Raw genomic sequence first — 25,806 nt, forward strand, 5'->3', positions numbered from 1 at the left:
CTCTGCTTGCTCCGGGACCTTTACTGTCAAACTGCCATTTGACTAAAATAGCATGACATATAAACATGAGTGTACGCTACTACAGGCAAAAATGGCTCTACTATACCACTTTCCTCTAGCAGCATTGTGTGCAGTGATTGAGGTGAAGCTGCCCTCCTCATTGGAGATTTTTAAACAGAGGACTGTTGGCCATCTGTCTTGGATGCTTTAGTTGAGATTCCTGCATTGCAGGGGGTTGGACTAGATGACCCTTGGGGGTATCTTCCAACTCTATGATTCTATGATTTTATGAATCTATCAGTCAAAGCTTTCAAATCACCTCTTCATGGCTGTGCCAGAGGAGGGATGCAGAAGCAGAAGAGCATGAGCTTCTAACTTATACAGGTGCACTTACTAGTGCCAACAGTTCAGTTTGTATGCTGAGAATCTTATTTTGGCAAGCGGCAGCACTGAGGCGGCTGAAGGAATACTAAGTGAAAATATGAAACAAATATTGATGCCAAAAATGGCTAATGGTTATGAGACAAAGATACAATGTTGAAGAAGAACGCTCCTAGACAGTATGGCCTTTTGACAAGCCATGTTCAAGTCTCCACAGTTAAGAGGACTAGAGACTTCTTTGTATGATTTTCAGGGGTTGGGATAAAGGCAACCTTTTCCAGAATACAAATCTCTTACCAGAACACACATTTCATGCAAATTAGTGTATGAGTAGCACAAAAGATGAAGAATCATATGCATTTTAAATGAACTTAGGAGTGTTCAGGAAGAGCAGAGGAAAGGCATCTGAGAGCATTATAAGCTACTCTACATGGATCAGTGCTCTATTTTCTACTTACCCTTTATCTCTTTGGTGAATTTTACCCGGTGAGAATCAGTCAGAGGTCGTGGCTGTTCGTCAATGTTGTGAATATCGAGAACTTCACACATAAACTGAATTACAGGTTGTGCTTTGTAGAAGGCAGTGGCAGAAACTAAGAGCAGAAAATAGAGCAGTTAAAAAAGTAGAAGCTTTCCAAAGCTTTAAAAGCAAATGAAATGGCTTCTTTCTGAAGGCTAAAATAAACCATTGGTACACAACAATTAGTTCTGTGTATACATTTGAAGAAGAAATCATTAAAATCATCACTATGCTTTGGGACAACTAAGTGCCATGTAGTACATTTTCTAATTAAAATTATTATCTCATGAATTTGGAACAAGTTTCCCCAAACTTCTCAGTTTACTGATCCTTTGTCATCACCCATCCACCCTGCAAATTCTTAGGAAAGAAAATGAAATAAAGTTTAAAAATATCAATATTTAATCAACATTTATTAATCATCAATCACCAATAACAGGAATCATCAAATGTAAATATATATATTAATACAGAGGTTTCTCAACGGCAAGGAAGGTACACTTTGTAAATGCCCACATAAATAAAAACAAAAACTAGGGGTTCTATATTAACCACTTTGGGAAACACTGATTTAGAGGGTTCATATTGAAAACAAGTAATCATTAATCTTATGTAGGGTAATAAACTCATGACTACCAAAGTGAGCAAAACAGTAAAAGTCTCATAGTAAGTTACACAAATAATTATGCACATTTACTCCTATATCACTCAATCAAATTTCAACCAGCCTAAGTTCTCCTTCTCCCCACAAAGAAATAGAACACCCAGCATCCATATTTTCATTCTTGCACAAAACTCTAAACTTGCAAGTTAGACTCAAGCCTGAAGTTTCTCCCAAACTAATAAGATCTCCAAAGCAAGTCCAAAAAAAAAATGCCATTAATCTAGTTTCGGGGGAGGGGAAATAGCAGGCACTCAAATTCACATATAAGGGCACAATTTTATACAACAACCATTAAAAAAATGCTGAAAGGCACTGGACTGTAACAGCAATATATTAACAAGAAGAAGTTAACAATAGACAAAATATCATTATCAATCAAAGCTTACAAACAACCATATGGCGCAAAACAAATGACTATTGTATTGAAGAATGCTCAAAGCAGCTGAGAGGAGACAGGCTTGCAGATAAGGTCCTGTTTCAATGATCTTCGTAAGATCATGACACCTCAATAACGTTTCAAGGTCCTGAATGAGTTTTCACAAGTGGGAGGACTTCGGGAATGTTTAGCGCTCCAAATAAATTTCTCAATTGCAATATGATAATACAACTGCAAGCGGTCAAAATTATTTTTTCCTCCCATATTTTAAACATGATGTCACTGTAAAACATCTCTCAAAAAGCATTTAGGGGTATTTGAGACTTTGCTAAATTATAAAGGCTTACTTAACTTAGGGATGAATTTGTTGCCACCTTTGCCATGCTGTGTGTGGGTGAATGCAAGGCAATACATTTCAAATGCTTTCCATACAGCAGAATTACTAGACTGTGAAACAGTTAACGAGGCGTTTTTGAGGTTCCCAGGCCTCAAGTGCACCAAACAGAATGTCCCCATACAAATATAACAAAACATTCTTCAGACATGCGTCACCACCAGCAGCCCGCCAACTTCACATGACGCATGCTAGCCGACGCCTACAGATGCTGATTAACTGAATGAACACAAATAGCTTGTGTGCATCCCCCCAAAAACCTCAACCTGCTGCAGCTTGTCACCATGGTAACCAAACTTGCTACACCAATTAGAAAACATTTTATAAGTACTTAGTCCTGGATGGGCAACAATTAAGAAGTTTCAGTGGACCAGGTTTCCTCTTCAAACCACATTACAGAATGAAGTTATCCTGCGCTAACAGTTTTACTCCTCAAATACAACATTCACACAGGCATTTTAACCTAAATATGAATTAGTATGTTGCTTATAACTTTTAAACCTTGTCTATTCTAGCCATAAGATTAAAAGCAAAGCACCTTCATGTCAGAAACTGGGAGGGGGGCATTCTTCAGAACTGCAAGTATTACAAATAATTTCAGTGTTAAGACGCCTTCCCCCATCAAATCATACCAAAGTCAGTGACCTGTTAGTAACTAACCAACTCAAGTTCTGTCAATGTGATTTTGCTTATGCACCTATCACTGCCTGATGAAAGGCACGGCTTTTAATGCCTGCTTTCCCATCTACCTTGTTACTCTAATTAGCAGACAATATTTCTATCATATGCTCTTGGATTCTTGGGCTTAAGTGTTTCTATAATTCAAAAAATTATGAAGGAAAATATTTGCAGCACACCTCACATCATCTACAAAGGAGAAAAGCTGGCAGGAACAATATATAGAACAATACAATTTGCATGTTAACTATTTTGATTAGTTATCAAAATTTACTGCAATGAACTATATCTATATATGTATACTATTTCATACTCCGATACAACAGCCATTTGTAGAGACAACATACTTCTTCATGCTCTCAGAGAACTGGCTTACCATCAATATTCAGCATCATTTTCCACATTGCAGGTCGAACAGACTGATGGAATCCAAACCATACTTCCCTGCCACCTCCCAAGGGATGATCATAGCCTTCTGGAGCAGAGAAAAAGGAGCGGCCTACAGGTGTATACCTATATAAAGAAGAGGTTATGTTACTGCTGTAGCTAAATATTTAGATGGTGGGTGCATAGCCAATCTAGGAATGAATCTTTCAAACGTTCCAAGAGTTGCAATTCCATAAGTGGCAGAAGTTATTATGAAAATAAACAGTCTTGCAAGGTCCTGCTTTTGAAACAGTAACATATATTTACATATTTATCTTGGGTCTGAAATTGCAATAGATATGGAAGTGGGATTAAAGGTCAGAGTGTGGAGACTAATTTTTTACAGTATCTATTCCATACTTTTCATGTGAAAGGTTGGATAGACACTTCCCTGTCAACCTCATTTGGGGTTGAAAATGGGCGTCTCATGCTTCAAGCTTGATCCAGGATATTACTAGGCCTGCTGAAATCATAGGAATGATTTGCTGAAGCTGGAAGGCATCAAAATATGTTGGTAAACGAGGGACTCTCCAACTTCCCAAGCTGGATTCAAAATACAATGACAAGGAGGATAACCTAGGACATTTGGAGCAGTTTTAATGTGTTGCCTTCTCAATTACTTAGGAGCAGATATGCTTCTGTTACTCTTTCCTCAAAATTTTGTTCTTGTAATTACAATACCAGAAGGTGGGACCAACAGAAGTTGTTCTTTTGTTTTGTAATTTTTACGCAGGAGCTCTTCAATGAATGCTTAACCCAAAATGAATATTTTGAATAATCCTTATATGATATACCTGACAGATGGAGAATCGGAAGCCCTTTTTGTTTCTATCTCTTTTATTATTTTTATCTTCCTGCTTCTTTTTCTTATTTTTTTCCTTGCTTTGCTTTTGTTTCTGTTTTGCTTATTTTGGTGTCCTCTACTCTGGGTTACTAAGGGGATTGGACACACATGAAGGTGATGGATGGTTGATGAAGGGCCTTGTGTGAGAAGTGGGGAAGGAAAGATATCCCAAGGTGGGAAGTTGGGAGAAGAGTAGCTCCAAGGTAAGAGCTGGAAGGGTCCACCTCCTTCTGTGTGAGACAAGGATTAAAATTTTCCTTTGAGATAGGACTTTGTACTTCCTTTGCTCTTCCTTTCTTTTTCTTTTTCTGTTTAGATTAGTTTGCTTTTTATTGTACTGTATGATGAAAAGATTCAACAAAATTTTAAAAAAGTAAATAATAGTAGACTTCTGAAAGCATACATACACAGAAAGTTGCTTTAAAACATGCAAATTATGTTGTTCCACAGTACAGTCTTAGTAGATTAGACAAGCAAAACACTGTCATAGTGTGTTTGGTATTCTTTTACTACTCTGTTGTGGCCATTATCTTACTGCCTGCCAGTTGCCAACACGAGCATCTCATGTCCTTGATTACTTCTGAACGACCTCATTGTGAAAAGGCTTTCCAATTAACCATTGGTCTTCCAGAAGAATTATGTACATGTCTAGAAGTAGCAATGTGCTCAGTGGACAAAACTGAGAAACCTTTACTCATATCCCTAATGCAAAATGTAGATGAACCCTTTCTCTCCCTTACCCTGAAAAATGTGCACAGGAGTGTAAAGAGATCCATTCATAAAGATTAACTTTAAAAAGATAGATAATGTGTTCAGAGAATGACAGGGAACCTACTTCATGGAGGGTAAGTGTCGTAGCACCACATCGACAGCATGAACAGGGTTAGTGCTGATTGGCTTGTCTAATTCCAGAGGTTCAGGCAAGGTTCGTCCTGTCAGAACCTCATGCAGCAAGTGCCAGCTCACCCGGGAAACAAACTTTATTGACACCTTGAAGGGACGATCTTTACCACCTTCTCCAGGCAATGTTACATCCAAATCAACCTGTTAAGGGGAAAAGCCATAGGAGAGGATACAGAGAAGAAGAATCCTAAAGTAAGTAATTTATCTGCAAGTGTTACTTTTTTTCTTCCTCTGGCCAAACTGTACTGAAGGATTTAAACCTATTTTACCAAATAGAAGACTGAAGAAATGCTAGGCATCTATGTGAATGACAATGAAATGGCATTCCAGATTAATTCAACATTCCAGAGCTCACGGTGAAATTAAGAACTGCATCCACTGGCTATGATGCTGCAGACTGGATGTGCGTGCACACTCAATGTATCTCACCCACACCAGACTGACCATTTGTGTTGCAAGACTGTGTCCAGCGGAAATGTGTCCAACTACCTTGTAAACCTTGTCAATTTCATACACAAAAACTCAACTATTTAGTCCTCAATCCCAACTAAAATAAACTCAACTGCATTTGTGCATACTCAACCCATTAATCTCCACTCCCCCCTTTCCCCTCATCCTGTCTGTCATTTCTCCCATCGCCCAGATTTAGATTGTAAGGTCCTCCAAGACCTGCCATTTTTTGTAAAAATACCACACCAAGTGGCTGCAATGTACAGTAACAATCAATAAAACCTTAACGTTTTCAGAAAAGATTTCATTTATCTTACAAACAATTAGAACTTATGGAAGGACAAACTATCTTACCCCAGTTGTTGCAACGGGGAGCGGATTGGCTGTATAAAGGCTTCTTTTACCATCATAAACAGGTCTGCGGTCCCCAAATATTGTCACTTTAAAATGCTGCACCATTGAATCTACTACCTCCCTAGGGAAACAATATATATATATAATTTTAAAACAGTATGGCACTAAGGGAGAAAGTAAGAAAAACACTACATTTCAGCCCATTTTAATATTTTCAGCATTTAACCAATTGTCTAAAAGAAGCTTCATTGAATTACGATGTCAGAACAAAACAAAGTTTTAAGAGTGTGCATAAGATGGGAGAGAATGGTTATTGCTTCTTCCTCAGTGCCAAATAAAATTTTAATAAAAAGAACTCAGAATGACAGCTTGCTGCATGTGTTTAACTGCTACAAGAGAAATGCTACGCCCCTGTGCTTTCCAACACTCTTCATTTCCTTATGCAAAGCTGAGAACAATTCAGTTCTTTACATATTCCAGTGAACATTTCTTGTTACTGCAACTCCTCTGACTGGTGATGGCAACAATTACAACACAGTGACCTTGTGGCTGCATCTTATCCTGTTGAAAGTCACTCTTGTCTTAGGCCACTGAAAACATAAGTCTTCGTAGAGAAATAATAAGTTGCACTGAACTTTCTTCCCAAGTTTAATGCAATAACAGAAGAAAAAACTGCCCATCTCATTGCAAAGAAATTCCCAATCACAGTGAAAAAAAGCAAATGAAGTTTTTATGTATACTTGAACTGAGGGCAAAAAGTTGTTGATCTCCCCCCTCCCCTCTGCTTATTTTCCTATATAGCTTTATTACTGATCTTAGGAAAAACTACTCAATGAGCAGAGTAAAAATAAAATATTATGATGAGTTATTTTCCAGCCTTAGGATTTCTTCACACATTATGTACTCTTAGGTGGATACCTCAAGATTGTAAGGGTACACAACGTGGTACAGTGGGAATGTGTTCGAGAATGCACATATATCAGATTCATGAGTTTGGCTGTGGTTTCATGTTGAGTATATATTTGATGGCTTAAACAACAGTTTGTTTCTGTGTAGCGAGTGACATGGCCCTAAACATCATGGGGAATGCTTCTCAGTGGGAGTGAGGTTTTCAAAGGCACATCTCTGCACTACCAGTACTGCCAATAAAGTTTTGTTTATTTATGTTATTCCATTTATAGTAAACTTTCCACAAAGTATCTCAAGGCAATTTTTGTGTAGAAACATTGATGAAAACCATTCAGAACAATTCCATATATACAAACCATTTCAAATCCAATACTGGCTTAGCCACTTAAAAGACTAGTGCATTTAAGAGGAAGGTCTGCAATAGATGCTGAAAAGACAATAGAACATGTCTGATAAGTAATGGAAACTCCAAAGGTAGGTGCCACCATGCTAAAGGCCTGATTCCTATAGCATATGAAACAGACCTCTTGCTGAAATTATATCTGCATGAGACAGGTGATCTGCAAAGCACAGAATCAATTGGGTATATGAGGGTGAAAGAATCTCTAAGGTATCCTGGTCCCAGACTATATAGGGCTTTGTGCACATAACAAACACCATGAACTTAGCTTTATAGTTAATTGGCAGGCAATACAACTGTTTTAGCAGCAGAATGACATGGTGGTGATTGTGAGTAGTCAAGCTGCTGCATTTTGCACTAGTTGCAGCCAATCTCATGGACAGCTCCACCTAGAATGTATTGCAGTAATCCAACCCAGGTTACCAGGGCATGGACAAAAGCTGAAGGGAAATACACCAAAGGTAGCCTTTGACCCACCAAGACTGGAATAGACACATGGGTGCCTCCCTTTGAAACAAACCACTTACCAACACATCAGATAGGACCATCATGAAGCTGAGTGAAAAGGGAATTCAGAATACAAGGTGGGAAAACTAAAACAATTTTATTGAGATAGGACTTAAGCTGAAGTTTTGTTTCTTAAAGTTTTCCTTATTTATACAGTGGGCCCTCCGGATACGAACTTAATTCGTCCCGGGGGTCCGTACTTACCCCAAAAAGTCAGTATCCGGAGGCGCCACTTCTGCACAAGCGCGCAGTGCGATAGAGCGCTTTTGCGCACGCGCGAAGAGCGCTTCTGTGCATGTGCGTGGGGCGAAACCCGGAAGTATACACTTCCGGGTTTGCCGCGTTCGTAACTCGAATTACGTTACCTGAAGGTAACGTAACCCAAGGTACCACTGTATATGGAGTTACTGTCTGTTTAAGTTACATACTTGACTGTATTTTACTACTATAAACTGGAGAAATTTGCCTGAAAGTGGTATAAAAATGTAATTAAATACAAATTGTGCATCTGGTGGTATGGAAGTCTAGTGAAAACAAATGGTGTTGGTGGAGTATAGCCTTAATTTTCCTCCTCAAATCATCTGGAGCTGTCTCAATTGCACAATGACTGTGTTCAGACCTGCTCTTAGTCAAGGAGTTGCACCTATATGGCTTGTGGCACTTTCAGTAAAATTGTATTTGATGCTACCAAGAGCAAGATGCTACTGTAGCTCTGCCTCATTATCATTTCCTGAAGGCCAGCCGGACTCAGTTTGACATCCTTAGGAATACGTATCAGGTGTGCACCAACAAAATCCTCATTCCCTGTCCTAGCTCAGCTAAATCCTAGAGGCCTGGCTGCTAGACTGTTTAAAATATTTTTGTCTCTTCTTTTCACAGATAAACACAGTATATTAAGCACATAAAAGGGAAAACACGTCAACATAATCTCCATACTAATCCCAGCACCTCACGGGCATCAAATTTTGGCCTCACTCCCCACGCCCCCCACACAACAAAGCAGAATGCAGCCCACAGGTTCCACGATGAAGTACTCTTGTGGCCCACTTGGTGTAAAAAGTTGGATGTCCCTGCTCTAGAATAAGCATGTATCAGAGGACTAGGTGCACAGCAATGGAACCCAATACTTCAATAATAATAATAATAATAATAATAATAATAATAATAATAATAATAATAAATTTTATTTATATCCAACCCTCCCCAGCCGAAGCCGGGCTCAGAGCAGCTAACAACAGTAAAATGATACAACATTCTAAAATCATTTCATTATAAACTATGATTTCCCACTGCACATTAGCTAACCCGAAGGTCAAAGCAGATATCTTGAATATACTTGAATAGTAGCATCCAGCAACATTATAGGGTCATAGCAAACAAAAATTTAAATGCAAAATAAAGTTATTCTGAGAACTTGGGAGCCATCCACCACCACACTGTACAAACACTAGGTGATGAAACTTCTCAGCAGGTATGAAATCATTCAGTTATAAAAGAATGAGTTCACACCAACTGCATATTGCAGAATCTACTAGAGCTAGAGTTGAAGTAATCTGCCTTTTCTGTAAATTACATGCTTACATTTGCTTCCCAAGTATGACTTATCAATAAAAGCAACATCTCAAAGCTCTACAGTATTAAAACTATTTGATCCTGGGGACTTTGGACAGTTACTTTCTTTAAAGTTAAATCAGTCTGTCAAGTGTTTTAGTGAGCATCTTTAACCTAATGGCCCAGGAAAGAGTTCTCACTTGTTTGGATGCAAAGACTTTCAGAATAGCATTAAACACACACACACACACACTACTGCAAGCATCTGAATAGTTAAAAGCATATTGAAGCATTATTTGAAACCAATTAAAACTAAACTTTTCTTAATATGCATTCCATTTCTCTACAGCATCAGGCTGGATAAATGTATTTTCTTGCCTGGAAGGCTTCACCATGCAGAGGACTGGCCAGGTGGGATCTGGGAACAAAAGAAAGCTCCGCAAACTGTTCATTGCAAGAATAAAAGCTAAAGAAGAACTATTACTAAGAGAAGTCATAAAGCTCTGCCTACATTACTCAATATTAATGCCATTTACAAACTTTCAACATAAGCTACTCTTGGGGGAAGGTGTGACTGTCCATCACAAGAGGCAGAACAGAAGTCTTAGAGCCCAGCTTTTAATTTAGTTTTATTAAATATAACTAGCATCTGCTTTAATTAATCACGAGGCCATTCTTCTACAAATGGCTAAGTGAGGTGCATTCAAGCTACAGATTATAATTTGCTTGTAAAGCCTTATTTCACATCATAAACAGAACCAATACAAATCAAAACTGGGACTGGCAGAATTCTTGTTCTGCCTGCTGGAACTGAAGCAAGCATTTCCACTGAGAAATTAAGCAGCCCACCAAGGAATGCAATTGACCCCATCACACAAATAAGCAAACAGTTCCAACAGCAAAAGGAAAATATCATAAAGACATGAGACCACTTGTAGAACTTCAGCTGTACAAAGGGTGTTATCAGAAAAGATGGAATCAAATTCTTTTCAAACAAATGCTAACTTTAAAAGTTGTTTTTAATTCCTGGTTGAATGTGATGTTTTCTCATTTACTCCCTGAATACTTAATGTCCTAGTGATTCCTAACACAAATAAAATACTTGCCTCTAAACACACTAGCCCATTTACTAAAGAAAGACAGTTTTCAAAAACAATTCTTAATTCTGCTATTTTCCAGGTTTAGAGTGCCAATATAAAAGAAGGCATGTTCAGTCTACAGATGGTCCTCGTTTGCTCCGTATCTTGTACGAACATTCACATGCGCTCTGTATTGTGATACAGATTAAAACAGTGCTCTGGGCAGCAACCATGCAAAATACCTAGGGAAACTAGAGCAAACATATTTTGCTCAAACAAGGCTGTCTGATTAGTCCCAGCTGTTAAAGCAGCTATAGTCTTACAAAAACATCCAACATCCAATTTCATCAAGTACTGCCTAAACATCTGCTTGATGTATTAATATTAAACACCCTGACTTACCTGTTCACCCTCCGAGGACACTTATCTGGCTTAATATCTACCTCATAGAGGTAGACGTCAATCTTTGGGATTTCAACTTGGAAGCAGTTGGCCAGCAGTTTAATGGGTTTGCCCATAGTGCCATAGCCAGGTCGTCTGGGCACCATCAGCAGGGGCTGAGCCCCAACGGGTCCTGCCAAATAAATATAACATATAGTTTAGAGTTTCAAATGTGAAATATGTAGCAGACACATTAAATAAATGTATTTAAACATGTTTACCCTAGGAGACCCTGGGGGGAAAGTAGTTACTGAAAAGGCTACAGAAAAAGCTTGCTGAGACTCAGAAGCATGTAACATTGGTAACCTGCCCAAAATATCACCTAATCTGACCCCTTTGCAGAACCAAGTACTCAGACCCTGCCACAGATCCACTCAATTCAAACCAAGCAATGCCATTAGCAGAGAGAATGTGCTTGCAGAGCAAAGAAATAATTATTCAAGGAATCAAGCCAACCAACACACAAAAATGCTAGTACCCACACATAGTACCTAACTAACCTTACCTAAAGGAAAGTTTTCTTCTGTGATCAGGCAAACCTTAAGCATGCATACAAACTCAGTGAGAGGTGTGAGCTTGCTTGTGCCTGGTAATCTCATTTATATTAGGTCTAATTTGAGACGAACAAACTTTCATCTCCTCATCAACACAAATAAGCCTTTCTCTTTTCTGATCTTTCATACTTGTCAGAGTTAAAAATTCCTGTTGACAACAGTATGTCATGGAGAACTGTAGAAGAATAGTCAATGTTATTCTCCAGCACTCTGTTTGAACAGGGATTCTGGATCACAGCTAGGATTTGTCCTCAGTATCACTTGATGTCTTGCTCTCATTTTGAAAAGGTATCTATCCATATTCTGAAAATTAAAAAAATGTTTTGATACTACGCTATACTACACTGAATTGTTTAAATGTTTTGTTGATTGTCTCTGAATCTTCCTTCCACACTTACCATCCTCTCCTGCCACACACCACACCCTTTGAGAATTAATAATAGTAATAATAATAATAATAATAATAATAATAATAATAATAATAATAATAAATTACTTATGGTCAACCATCTGGCTTGGCCTCCCCAGCCACTCTGGGCGGCTTACAACAGAGTATTAAAAACAAGATAAAACACCAAACATTAAAAAACTTCCCTTGAAGTTTTTCCCCTGAAGGGCGGCCTTCAGATGTCTTCTAAAAGTCAAATACAGTAGTTGTTTATTTCCTTGACATCTGATGGGAGGGCGTTCCATAGGGTGGGTGCCACTACTGAGAAGGCCCTCTTTCTTACCACTGATTTAGCAGTTTGAAACCTCATGTAAAATGTGGTGGCTATTAGTTCCACTGCCTTCAATCTTCTGTAATACAACTATCTCTATGCCCTTTAAATAATTCCAATACATTTCTGCAACTACTTATATACTGTACCTCTATTTCCTTCACTGAAGCCAAACAGGCCAAGTAACTCTAAGGATTTTATATACCACTCCATAAGTCAAAAGAAAAGAGCTGTTTGCAACTTCATAAAAGTATCAGCAAAAATGCAATTAAAAATCTGTATTTTTAGAGCAGGAAACAATTATTAAATAAGATAGCCTCTTAAAAATCATTATATACTAAAATGAAATATGGGTACCTCGGCTTGAAAGCAGAGATGAGCGCCGCACCCCATAGTTGAATTTGACCGGACTTAACATCCAGGGGTCTTTTACCTTTACCTTTATGGGTACCATAACAACTTCTAGCAGATCCAATATGCAGCAGAGACAACCAGATCTACCCATCAAATATACATGCAAATATACAAGGTAGCAGCAACACTCTCGTTTCAACTGTCTCCCTAACTTAAGCTCACACTGAAAGATGGGGCAAAATGACATACTCCTCATTTATGGAGCTGTCACCTGGGAGGACCCACAATCATTCCTCCCTCTCACAATGGCGCTTGTGAGGAACATATAATAGAATTTGAACTAGTTCAGGCATAGGCAGACTTGGCCCTCCAGATGTTTTGGGACTACAACTCCCATCATCCCTAGCTAACAGGACCAGTGGTCAGGGATGAGGGAGTAGTAGTCCCAAAACATCTGGGGGGCCGAGTTTGCCTATGCTTGGACTAGTTCCATCCATTTCTGTAATAATCTTGTTCTTTACATCAGTTTTTAGTATGAATTCATTCTTCTCAGATATAGATGGCCAGTTGTTAACACAGTATTCTCCAGTATGGTCCAATCAGTGCCTGACGAAAGGTTGCTGAACTTTCTTACTACTATTATAAATGCTGCATTTAATGCATCTAATTAACACTTCCTGAAATCCCTCTGCGCTTGTTCCTTGCCAGCATGATCAATATGCCAAGGTGAGAAAGCTAATATTCCACCAGTTTCCCTTTCACCCTCTTCATATTTTCCACACTCATCACTATCCTCAGACCTACCCAAACTTTCAGAAAGCTAAAGTTTCCAAAGTTCATTCCAAATTTCCTTAGCTTCTTGAAAGTGTTTTATTTTTAAAAAATATTTGAATAAAATATAAAGAAAAGTATGCCAACTTTAGCAGAAGAGTCCTCTATTTAAAGAGAACAGCCCAACATCACAACCCCCATGTTAGAGGGAAAGCCTCAGTTCAGCTTCCTGGAGCAAAGGATTTCCAGAAAGTGCCTTGGTAGGCCACCAGCCTTTAACCAGTGAGTTGGAACCCACTGCAAGGTTGCAGCTTGACCTAAGGTGGGTTTCAGCACTAACACTATTCAAAGATATAGCAAAACCTTAACAAGTAGGTTCTCAAATGCATGTTTGGGATAAAGGGAGTAGGGGTCCTGACCCTAAAAGGGTAAAGACCACTGGTTTAAGCTACCCTTTTGCTAAGCTATTAGCTTTCAGCACAAAGGCGCAAACACTGTTTCCCCCTTAGTAGAGGGCGTTCACACTGTAATATGTGTAAATAAATTTATCTTTTGGCAATATGGCATTGCAAAAAAGAGAGAAAAAGAGATTCCGTTCACAGAGGAGCCTTGAATCCAAAAGAGGCTCCTGCTTATGGAACTGAAGAGGTGATTTTTCCCCCCGCCCCCCTGCCTTGCAGCTCCTCCAAATCAGCTCTGAAGTAGCAGAAAACCCTCTAGAACAGCATGCAAGCAAGAATTGGCAAAAATCACCTCTCCGCCACCACCATTTTGTGAGCAGGAGCCTCTGCTGAATCCTGAGTTTCCATTACTGGAGAACTCATTCAGTTCATGGAATGGTACCATTGTATTCAACCCACCAGATGAGAGCTAACTGTCGATCCCTACATAATGAACCACATTCTAATTAGTTCCTATGTTTTTGAAGCACAAGTTTTTTTTAAAAAAAAGATCATACAATGATTAGCAAAACTGAAGATGGGGCTGAAAGACAGTGAAACCAGAAGTGAACCATATCTACTGAGACAATTAGAAGTTTCACTACTCACAGCAATCAGCTTCAGTAGCTTAAGTATTTAATAGAAAGCCAATACTACCAAAACAGAAGGAGGATGCATTTTCAAGAGGTGCATTCAGGCATATCTAGCTATGCAGGCAGCAACATTACTTCTTCCGTTTTTAGCATTTTCTGTAGAAATTCCCTGTACAGGAAGTAATATTATCACTTCTCATTTTACTAACACTGTCTCAAATAAAAAGAAACATATTCAAAAAGATAAATACTGGAAACTCATTTGGAGCTATTGGAATGAGTCAACCAACAAATGTCATTATATGTAGATATGACAAACTCAAAAATGACCCCGCCTTTTTTCACACCTACTCATTGACAGAAATTGTGTATATTCCCACCTTCTAACATCAGCTGTTAATTTATCTCTTGTATGTGGAGAAAAGCAAATCATAGATAAAATAGCATCATGTTTCTTTTTACCTACACTAAAATCTGCCCTGTCCACTGTTTCAGGGGCTATATACAAGCTGCTCTGTATTGGAAAAAGCTTTCACAAAACACAAGAAAAACAAGACACATATATTAAAAGACCAGATTCATATCACATATGAAAATTGCTTAGCAAACATTTCAAAGTGACTTGTTTTATACACCAGCCTCATCACAAATCCTAACCGCCAAGGCCTCCAAAAGGTATGAACATAACAAAAATCAAGCAAGTCAAACAACTATATAGGTAATTAGACACATTTATCTCTTTTTGGTATTAATATTTTATTGAAAAGTTTTCAAATATAAAGAAATAAAGTGATCCAAGCCACATTTGCTACAATATGGATTGTGTTTATAATACATTAGCTAAATTATTGTCTCTTCCCATATTATAACTGCCGAGACCCTAAGATCAGGTGATATTGAATGTTATACCAGCAGATGCAACCAGACTTCCCCTTCCTCTCTTACCTCATTACAGTTCTACATACCCTCCATTTACTCCAGAAGTTCATCCAGAGCAGATTTTGAGACTGAGGGAGGGAGGGTAGGAGAGAAAAGGAAACTCCCATTGCACAAGTGGTCTGACATCAATATCTTAAGAGACCCTTCTCCAGGTATCACTGCAAAATGACGTGAGGTGGGTGGTCACCAGTGCCACTTTTTAGCGGTGACACCTTGGTTGAGGAATGTCCACCACAGAAAGGCTCACCTATACCTACAATGTGATCTTTTTGGCACCAGATGAAGACTTAAGTTCTGTGAAACAATTGTTTTGTGTTGATGGTTTTATTCTGATGCTGTTTTAGCTGCTCAACATTTACGTCAAAGTTCTTTTTATACTTCTCCATTTTCTACTTCAGTTTTAACTTGTGTGAGAACTATCCACAGACCTTTTGTTAATGGGTAGCATAGAATTTTAAGTAAATAAATTACACTGCAAACACAGAAGTATTCCCAAGCCAAGTTCTTATACAAATAGCAAATCTTGGTTTCTCACTACTACGCCTTTTCCTGGGGACTGGAAGGTTGAGTGGGATGGAGTTGTTCTACAGGCTAAGTGATTACCCTATTCAGAAAGGCAGAGTGAACAGATTTTGTGTCCTGTTCCTTGCCTAGGATCAGAAAATATTGCTTTTTTTTAAAGCCCATATTCAGTGCTGCATGCAGGGAATTCCATCCTCTCTCCTCTACCTTACGGTCTGTGATCCCCTAAATCTGTTTTGGAGGGTCCTCAACTGTCTGAAGCAGATTTGGGGTACCTGTCAGAAGTCAGAGAAGGGAAGCTCCATTATGCATGCAGAAGTCTGGTCTCACTGTATATTACATTTATTAAAGGCTTTTCAAATATACAAAATGAAAGTAAAACAAACCATTGAAGAGTTAACTGCCTACATATTATTATAAGAAAGGAGAGAACAGAATATTAATACTGAACTTAACTAGTTCATTTCAGACCAGAGTTTAAGTATGAACATAGCAATAAGACTATAAAGGTTAGAGTTTAATGTATGTATTTATCACTCAACAAAGTGGTGGTGAGTACTGACTGCGAATGCTACAAAGAAGAAATACATGTACTATGATCAGGTATTGTGTTCCTATGTTGAGAATCAATTATGAGCCGAGAAAAAAAACCTAAGCAGGTAGCAAGACATGTGCATTAGTTTGCTTGAGCTTTAGTTTATTGGTTAGCTCATATCTGTCAAGTCAGTTTATGAACCATGATGATCTTCCAAACTTTGTTCATCCAATCCCTAAAACTGAGTTTTCTTTCAGGTCAAGTCAACTAAGAACCCAAGAAATTTCCCTTTCCTGTACCATGTGGTAAACTTGCTTGAGCTTTCTAGTTTGCAACAATATTTCTTGATTCCAGGAACTTTTAAACCTACAATTTCTGGCCCACCTACATTTTCTACTACTAACACACAATTTGGGTGGTGTTATGCTATATGTGGGAAAGGAGGCTAGAATCCTGATGTGTGCTAAAGACAGTGATTACAGAATGGAAAACCCTGCCTTACTACAATAGGCAGAATTCAATCAACTTTGAGTACTGGACTAACTTCTAGAACTCTAGTTAACAAAAGGCAGCATATCTAAGCAATAACGCAAAGTGCTAGAAATCTGTCCAACCTCAGTTCCTAATCAACCTGCATAACAAAGTTACTCGAATCATATCCCACAAGCACACAGATGTATGCTTGAAACTAGCAGCACCCTGTTAGTTGAATCATCCACATACATTTTAAGACTACAGTATCAAACTGCACAGGATGTTAAATGGGTATCTTGCATGCATGACAGAGTTTGGGCTTTTTTTTGGGTGGGGGAGGTTGACAAAGGCACGCTTTTCACTGGGACTGCAGCATGAGAGAAGAGTGGTTTAACCCTTACATCAAAATCCTGATGAATCATCTCTCCTACACTGCCATTAGCTTTTGAGAAGAAAATCTCTCACTGGCACCAATGGGAGTTTCTCCCCACTAATGTTGATAGTAGTGCAGGGGTGGGGGATTGCCTTTGTCAGTGTCACAGTTGGCGACGAAGGATTAAACCTTCCCTCTCAATGCATACAGATCCAATGCAAACTATTAGAATTTTAAAACTGGATGTGTTTCCAATGAGGCATGTGCAGTGTGCTGCCATGAAGAAATATATTTCTGACCAAGTTATTACATTTCATCTATTGCCACCAGTCACTGGTCTCAAACAAACTTTTTGAAAATGTATAACAGTATCTGATTTTATGTGAAAACATGTCACAGTCCAGAACCACAATAAGCACATTAAAGGTTTGGAGAGAATATTTACGTGGTACTTCTGTGCATCACTTAGATATATGTGTCAAGGGGATACAGTGCTGCAAAAACCCTATTCATCCACAGTTTAGACAAGCCTGTCAGTGTTAGAAACCCAGATATATAAGCTAAGTCTTTGCATTTTTCTTTCCCTTTGTTTTTTCTCTCCCCTTTTTGTCTAGATTAGTTTCTTTTTATTGTATTATGAAGTCTTAATAAAATATCATTTAAAAAAGAATCTCAGATACAGTGGTGCCTCGCAAGACGAAAAGAATCCGTTCTGCGAGTCTCTTCGTCTAGCGGTTTTTTCGTCTTGCAAAGCAAGCCCATTGACGGATTAGCGCTATTAGCGGCTTTTAGCGGCTTATTGGCTTAGCGGATAAGCGGATAAGCGGCTTAGCAGCTTAGAAAAAGGAGGGGGGGAAGGGGGAAAAAACCGCAGGAACTCGCAAGACATTTTCGTCTTGCGAAGCAAGCCCATAGGAAATTCGTTTTGCGAAGCACCTCCAAAACGGAAAACTCTTTCGTCTAGCGAGTTTTCCATCTTGCGAGGCATTCGTCTTGCGGGGCACTACTGTACAGAAGCTAATCACCAAATGGCACCTTAAACTTCGGTCACCACAATGGAATGTCTAAGCACCTTTTTGGCAATGAAATTTTGTTGTTGTTTGTTAGTTAGTTATTTCATTTTGATACCACTTTATATCTTAAAGAAAAAAATCTCAAAGCAGTTTACAATACATTAAAGCGTCAAATAAAACAATCCAGAATAAAACAAATTCAAGCTTCAAGGAAAATCTTTCAGATCCTTCCTAAGTGACATTTTGCTTTGCCAGGTCTGATCCACCTTGCTAATCCAGGTGGATTACCTATAGTTAGTGTGCTATAGTGGTTAGAGTGTCAATCTAGAACCTAGGGGTTGAAATCCCCACTCAGTCATGAAGCTCACGGGGTGACCTTGGGTCAGTCACAGCCTTTTAACCTATTTCACAAGGTTTTTGTAGGAATAAACTAAGGAGGGGGGTGAACCATGTACTCCTTGGAGAAAAAGGTGGGATATACGGTAAATGCTTACAGTACTTGCTTAAGAAAGCTAGAGAGGTCAGCCAGATGGAGATGCCAGATCCCAACCTGGCATCCACAGATGTCCATGTGGTCGCAACTGGACCCACACCAGTCTCAAAATGCACCTGGTGAATTTTGGGCACTGAAGCCTGTCCTATGGCTGCTTTTTTAAATATGAATTTCAAAATGTTCAAAACAAGGAAGGATATGTTATCAAAGGATTTACCTGAACACTGAATATCCCTTAAGCATGCCTGCCAATTGCTGTTTTCAAATGATTTTACAACTGTTTGTATATTAAGTGTGCTCAGCCTGCTGGTGGTATTAAAAAAGAAGTAACATTTATGAAAATTAGCTTAGTATGTTTACATATTTTAACGAAGAAAGACATTTGGACTGAAGGCACAGGAAGCAGTAACCTTACTAAAGTTGAATATATATGTTCAGTCTTAGATGGGAGATGGCTTGAAAAACCTATGTATGCCACCTGGAGTTTCATCTTCGAAGATGCAGTGTGTAGCATCCCACAAGAAAATGACTGAAAATGAAACTGCCATTATCATAATACCATTACACAAACTCTGGTACAACCATACTTGGAGTACTACGTACAGTTTTGGTGGCCACACTTCAAAAAATGATGTTGCAGAGCCAGAAAAGGGCAACCAAAATGATCAAGGGGCAACTCCCTTATGAGGTAAGATAACAATGTTTGGGACATTGAAGGTCAGAAAAAAGTGATTAAGTGGGGGGCACAATAAAGGTGTATAAAAATTATGCATGATGTGGAGGAAGGGGAAAGAAAAGTCATCCAACAAAGCTGAAGTTTGGAGGATTCAGGACAGACAAAAGGCAGGATTCCTTTACACAACACATTGTTAAACTGTGGAATTTGCTACCACAAGATGAAGTAAAGACCACAAACTTAGAAGGGTTAAAAAATGAATTGCCCAGTTAATGGATCATAAGGTAGTCAATGGCGACTAGTCACAATAACTATGGACTACCCTCAGAATTGGGGCAGTAGGTTCAATGGAAAAGTTCACTTATACTCATGTTATGCTTGTGGATTTCTGATAGGCATCTGATTGGCCACAGGGAGAACAGAATGCTAGACTAGATGGGCCTTTGTTTTGATTGTTATGCTCTTATGTTCTTAAGAAAGGCAGGAAATAATAATAATAATAAATAATAATAATAATAATATAATAATAATAAACAACCTCAAGATTAGTTGACATATAATTAAACAAACAAAAAATACCACCAAATGACTAAAAGGTCAGCTGTATATATCTCCTCAAGTAAAGGGGGAAACCCAACCTCTGCTTGCTTGGCAGAAGATCTATGGTGTCTCCCCACCCACATGTGCAAAATTATTGTGCACACGCTTATGGGAAAATACTTCAGAGTAAGACGTGTAACAGTACAGTCTAGCAGATAAGTAAAAGTCTTGTATCTACCATAACATATATGTCAATCTCGCCAGCTATTTGCCTTAAACAGAGTTACAACACACCCAACAATTTTCCAGAGTCACAATGAGCCTTTAGAATTTAGAGATCAACAGTTGACATGATTCTCTCAGTGTGAAAACTGCAGGAGAAAAGTTGAGAGCAGCGATGCACCTCATACATCTTTTTCATAGACCTAATGAAGGACTTTGACCTCACCAGCATTAAATTTGAATGTGCTACCCATGCCGCAAGTGACATGTTCCTTCTTATCTCTATACCTGATGCCAGAGTAAAATCTCAAATTTTATAGCATCCTTTAGGCAGCCAGCAATTCTGAACATAATCACTGCATACTCAGAAACAGGGAGCTGACAGCTGAGTTCCTAAGGCTGAAGGAAGAGATCTCCAAACCTGTCCCTTATGCTCTAACTTAGTTTTCTTGTAACTGCTGCATTTCCAGGTGCACATAATGAATATTTTGTAGCTCTTTTCCAAAGGTTGATAAAACATTTTTCTCTGAAGCTATTCAGACCATTAGAATGAAGTTAATTAAGATGTAGGTTTAACATAGATGATCAATTATACCAGTGACTCACAGAACTCCCAAGAAAGCTAAATGCAGAACTCTGCTTTGCAAACTATCCTCAGCTACACCCACAAACATGTTAAACACCAATTAAATATCTTTTACTAAGAGCCCCTAGCTGCCTGAGTAGCTTTATCTTTTTATCTTCCTCCTGTGACAGTCAAAACTTCCAGAGAGCCAGCTTTAGATCCTCTGACTTTATTGCCAAGGTTATTTTGGGGGTGGGGTGAATTAAGCACCACAAAGCTCACCTTCTCAGTGCATCCATTATTTGGATAAGAATATTATCAACCTTATGTCAAAACTATGCATAATAAAACCAAACTTTATTCAGAAATCAGAAACATTAGTCCCACTCACCTCAGTATTTACTGACCTCTTAAATTATTTATTCATAGCATTTTTGTCACACTCGTCAACCAAAAAAATGCTCCCAGAGTGGCTTACAATTACAAATGACATTCATAAGAGAGTCCCTGTCTAGGATTACAATCTAAAAACAGACACAAGAGAAAAAGGAATTGGGTGGAGAGGAGCAGGTAGAGCAAACCCATACACCATTTATTGTGTTCTAGTGCTTTTATGATGACATATTGGAATTGAATATCCAATTATGACAAAATTAAAGAAAGGCTACCTGCAAGGTATGAGAGAATAAGACCACCCCTGCTAGATCAAGTCATCCATCTAATCTAGCATCCTGTTTCCCATAATGAACAACCAGAAGTCACTGGGAAGCCCACAGGCATCCTCTCCTACTATTGCTCTATAGTCACAGGTTTGTTTTCAGAGGCATGCTGTCTTTGACCCTAGAGGTAGCATATAGCCATCACTGCTACTATGTCCATCAAACAGTAATGTACGCCTCTCTAGAAAACAAATGTTAATGGAATTTCCCCAACGTACTGAGAGAATGAAAGCAGAGAGAACTTGAAAGGAATTGTAAGAAAATGGTTCAGAAATGAAACTTTGGGGGGAAATCCCACATGACTTTGACTCTGTATACAAGGTATGATATAGTATTAATGCTATTATTATTAACCATATGAAAGTTAGAGGAAAATAACAGTAGTTTTTGGGAGGGTGCAACTGGCAGATAAACTAGTTGAGGCTTGCAGAATTTAAGATTTGCAGTCATTATTTTAGCCATGTTTACTTAGAACCTAATCTCTGGTTTTAATGAAGATACTTCTAAACAAGCTTAAAATCACAGACTTAAAGAGCCAAATGTTTCCTGATTTTTTCAGTACACACAGGCACACACAGTTCTGCAATTATACTAATATCTTCTTTCCAAGATTAATAATGTTCAATTCTCCACATTAAAAATCATAAGAGGAATTTTTTGTACAGTAAGAAGGGATATAAAGAATGTACATATCACTAAGTCTAACATATGGCATGCAGACAACAATTAGATCACTATTCTTCATTAGGAAGCCAAACAAATTCTAAAAGTGTTACTCAGCAGTATCCTGCAAAGTGGAAGAAACCAGCAAAAACTTATTAAGTTGTCTATCTCTGTATTAGGCGTATAGCACACACTTTTTTTTCCCCTTTAATGCTTGAACCCAAAGTTACAAAGCAACACACCTTTATATATCTTTGTATCAAATGGCATTACGATTTTCCACCTGAGTGCTAAGGCTTTCTTAGATATGTGCCATATCAAGCTAGTAAAACTTTTATTTCAAAATAATTTAGCACTAAAGTTGTGGATCAAAGCACCCTATCTGAAAGAATGGTATTAAAGCTAGTAGCATTTAACAGCTAGAAATCTAAAATGGAGGAATCCAAAAATGTTAAGAAAACAAATGCTGTGGCTATCATTTAACATTGTAACATGAAAATCCAAGCATTTGCATTCATTGGTCAACACTGTCAGTAAAAACTTCAGGCTCCAGTTATAAATTGTTAAGCAGCTCTAGAGATACAAAGTTACATGTTAGTGCAGGTTTTTTTTTGGGGGGGGGGGTTCTGCAACTGATTTTAGCTGTCACGTTGCTAAAATTGTGAAAAGAAAATTTTTGTTTTGGTGTGTGTATGATCTAACCAATGAATTTAACTTGCAACACAAGTATTTTCAGACACAAGTAGCTATTTATTTAGTACATTAAATCCTACTTTTATTCTGTCACAGTACTAAAAATGACATATATGTCACCGACCAGGAATGCTTGTTTCATATGCCCTCAGGCCATATAGGATCCAATGCTAGTATTGCTTAAACACTTATTCAAACACGTGTCCATATTTTTAAAAATTAAATCACTCTTTCAATAATGGCTTGGTAAAACAAAAACAAACAAAAACCCACACAGCTGCTTATGTTTATAAACAAACTTAAAGAAATGATTGTGAAAGAACAGGAATCCCTCCCACTTGAGAATCCACAAAAGCAAATATCTCAAGGCAGTTAGCTATTCAAATGACTCCCAAACTTTCAGGAAGCGTCCTTTCTTTCAGTTCAGCCACTGATTCACCCAAAATCATTTCAAGTGGACAAGTGGGATTTACAAATATTCTGCAAAATTTGAGCAACTTTCTGAATTTAATATTGATGTCTAGACAAGCTATACATGTCTACCACATCTACCTGTCACCCATACCAGGGTTCACCTGAGGTCAAGCACAAATACACAGGGGGAAAATACTATTTAAGAAAAACTGCATTCTCAAGATCAGTTATGTCATGCATTTCTTGATTTTTCAGGTAACACATAGGTTACAAGAAGCTAATAATTTTTTAGCATAGATAAATCACCAAAGCAAACATGTGCTTTTATATAGTAACTACTGCAAATCAGAAGCACATTTACCTCACAATTATTCCAAGTTTCTACTCCAATGGCAATGATAATCAAGCCACTTGCTCCACGGCTACATATAAAATATTCAGGGTCCGAACTGCCCCACAAGCACCTTGGGAGGACCACTCTGCTGAAGCAAAAACACCTACACCAGTCCCCCCATATTCTGTTCAAGATTTCAGACCCACACTTCCCCAAGCTTCTCCATAGGTCCACCTACCTACAAGCTCCTACACACACACAGCCTGACACGTTGGTCCTATCCAACTATTGATTTTATAGACATCTCAAGAGTATAGGATTGGTCCTCAAGCTACAACGCTACATGCACTTAGGAATAAGCTCAACTTCAGTCAGTTAAGTGGAGTTTACCAGTAAACAATATTTTGGGCCACAGAGGACATTTACTTCGTGCAGTTAGTTGTGTTTCAGCCGCATATTTTATTTTATTTTTAGTTCTGAGGAAAATACCCCAGGGCCCCGGGTTGTCTCCATACCCAAATGGCAGACACCATGAAGCCCAAGCTACATACTTGCCACCAGCCCCGTAACTTCAAGGTCAGTTATTCGGGAACTGCCGCCCAACCGCCTCCCCGAAACTTCCCTCCCCGAGTCCACCTATTGTGTCAAGATCCAGCCCACGCCAAGCGCTGCCAGCGGCTCCTAAGGAGTGGAGCGTCCCGTCAGGCGTCGCCTCCGCCTCACCTGCGCTGCCGATTTCCATTCATGGAGCTCGGCGCGGCCGCTCTCAGGCTACGGGTGCCGGTCCGGTTCCTGCCGGGTCCCCCACGTCGTTCGCCTGGCGCCGTCCCGGTCCGGCCGGGCCTGAGGAGACAGCAGCAACAACAACGACGGCGGCGGCGGCGCCTCCTCTTCACACAACGCAGCCACTCGAGTCTTTCAGGTTATAACTCTCCCTCCCCAGCCGCCCACGGGCGGTCAGTCAGTCAGTTAGTCTCGGGCTGCGGTGACGGGTGAAGAAGCGGAAGTTGCGTGGCCGCCCGCAGCCCCGGCTCGCTCCCTTCTCCACTGACTGACTAACTGACTGAGAAACCCGACTTTCCACTCGGCACACACTGAGCCTCGCTCTGGAGGGACCAGTCCCCGGGTGCCCGCAGGCGCGCGCATGCGCCTCCCTCTCTACCGGAAGCCGTCCCTCCTCCCTTTTTCGGCTCTGAGGCGAAGACTGTACTCTGTATGTAGTCTTTCTACGATGACTGACTCTGTAGCAGGAGGGGGGAGGGTGCCTGACTAACTCACTCACCGGCTCACACGCATGCGTGCATTCTCCTCCACCACCTCTGGCCGCCGGAAGTTCTTTTCCTACTTCAGCCACTCTCGCTCTACCTCAACCCCGCGCAAGTTCGCGCTTAGTCCCGCTCGCGTTGTTAAACAGCTAAGATAAACGCAGCACGCATGCGTACGAGAGTTGCCGCTCTCCTTCAAGGGCAGCCCTCGGCGAATGCAAATTTAGGAGGCGGAGCTAGGGCCGTATGGAGGCGGGAACAAGCAAAAGGATGGAGTGGTTATGGGGTTGGCCGTAAATGAACGAAAGGCCGCGGGTTCGAGTCTCGGCTTGTGTTATTTGAGGTAAGCGCGAGACTTGGAGGACCTTTAAATTCCGCGGCTGTTTAATATTTTTAATAGTTAGCAAACTAACACTCCGTTTGTTTAACTGCCTTAAAGTTTTAGACGGCTGCAAAAGGTGCATTTCAAAAGGTGCATACAAAGTTAGTTTGATTTTAACAATGAAAATAGAGAATTACATGTAATGTAGTTTTAATGTAGTTTTAGCTTACTGTTGTTGTTTTTTTTACTTTTAATTGCTTGTTTTTAACCTTTTTTTTTGTAAACTGTATTGAGTTTTCATAAAATTGTAGACTTGGAAGAGACCACTAGGGTCATCTAGTCCAACCCCCTGCAATGCAGGATCTTTCACCCAGTGTAGGGCTTGAATCCACAACTCTGAATGCAACATTCCCATCCCAAACAGTAAAAAATGTATGGCTTTCACACTTACACGGTGTCTCTGCCTGAAAATAACAAGACTATTTCTCTTGAGAGACACATACACAGTCTAATGCATAAAGAACAGGCAGCTTGGCTCAGTGTCCGTGTGTGTGTTTGTAAGACTGTAAGCTTCTGGGCAGGAACCATCTTGTTTTAAATCTTTGTACAGCACTTTATAAAATAGTAACCAATAAAAGCAGTGTGTTGTAGTGCTTGGACTGACAGGCTATGAATTTTCAGTCCCACTAAGACACTAACTCTACAGACGCATAATTCTCCCCCAACCTGGCGCCCT

At 39.4% G+C, this 25,806-nt stretch overlaps 1 protein-coding gene across 2 annotated transcripts in view; it reads right to left on the reverse strand.

The window, feature by feature from the left end:
• Window positions 1-25,201, reverse strand: part of AGO3 (argonaute RISC catalytic component 3) — a 46,491-nt gene extending 21,290 nt beyond the window's left edge. Inside the window, exons 1-6 of one of the 2 annotated variants that reach the window (XR_014551122.1) lie at window positions 24,207-25,201; window positions 10,839-11,010; window positions 5,991-6,111; window positions 5,119-5,327; window positions 3,390-3,526; window positions 840-974 (exon numbers count right to left, since the gene is read on the reverse strand). Coding sequence is in view for 1 of the 2 variants with exons in the window: in XM_083625520.1 (XP_083481646.1) it covers window positions 840-974; window positions 3,390-3,526; window positions 5,119-5,327; window positions 5,991-6,111; window positions 10,839-11,010; window positions 24,207-24,225 (793 nt within the window). In the remaining variant the exon portion in view is untranslated. The remainder of the gene's footprint in view (window positions 1-839; window positions 975-3,389; window positions 3,527-5,118; window positions 5,328-5,990; window positions 6,112-10,838; window positions 11,011-24,206) is intronic. The other variant, XM_083625520.1, reaches the window with a different exon arrangement.
• Between the last annotated feature and the right edge of the window lie 605 nt (window positions 25,202-25,806).

This window comes from Podarcis filfolensis (genome assembly GCF_964270895.1).
Source record: "Podarcis filfolensis genome assembly, chromosome: 8".
In the NCBI taxonomy this organism is placed as follows: Eukaryota; Metazoa; Chordata; class Lepidosauria; order Squamata; family Lacertidae; genus Podarcis; species Podarcis filfolensis.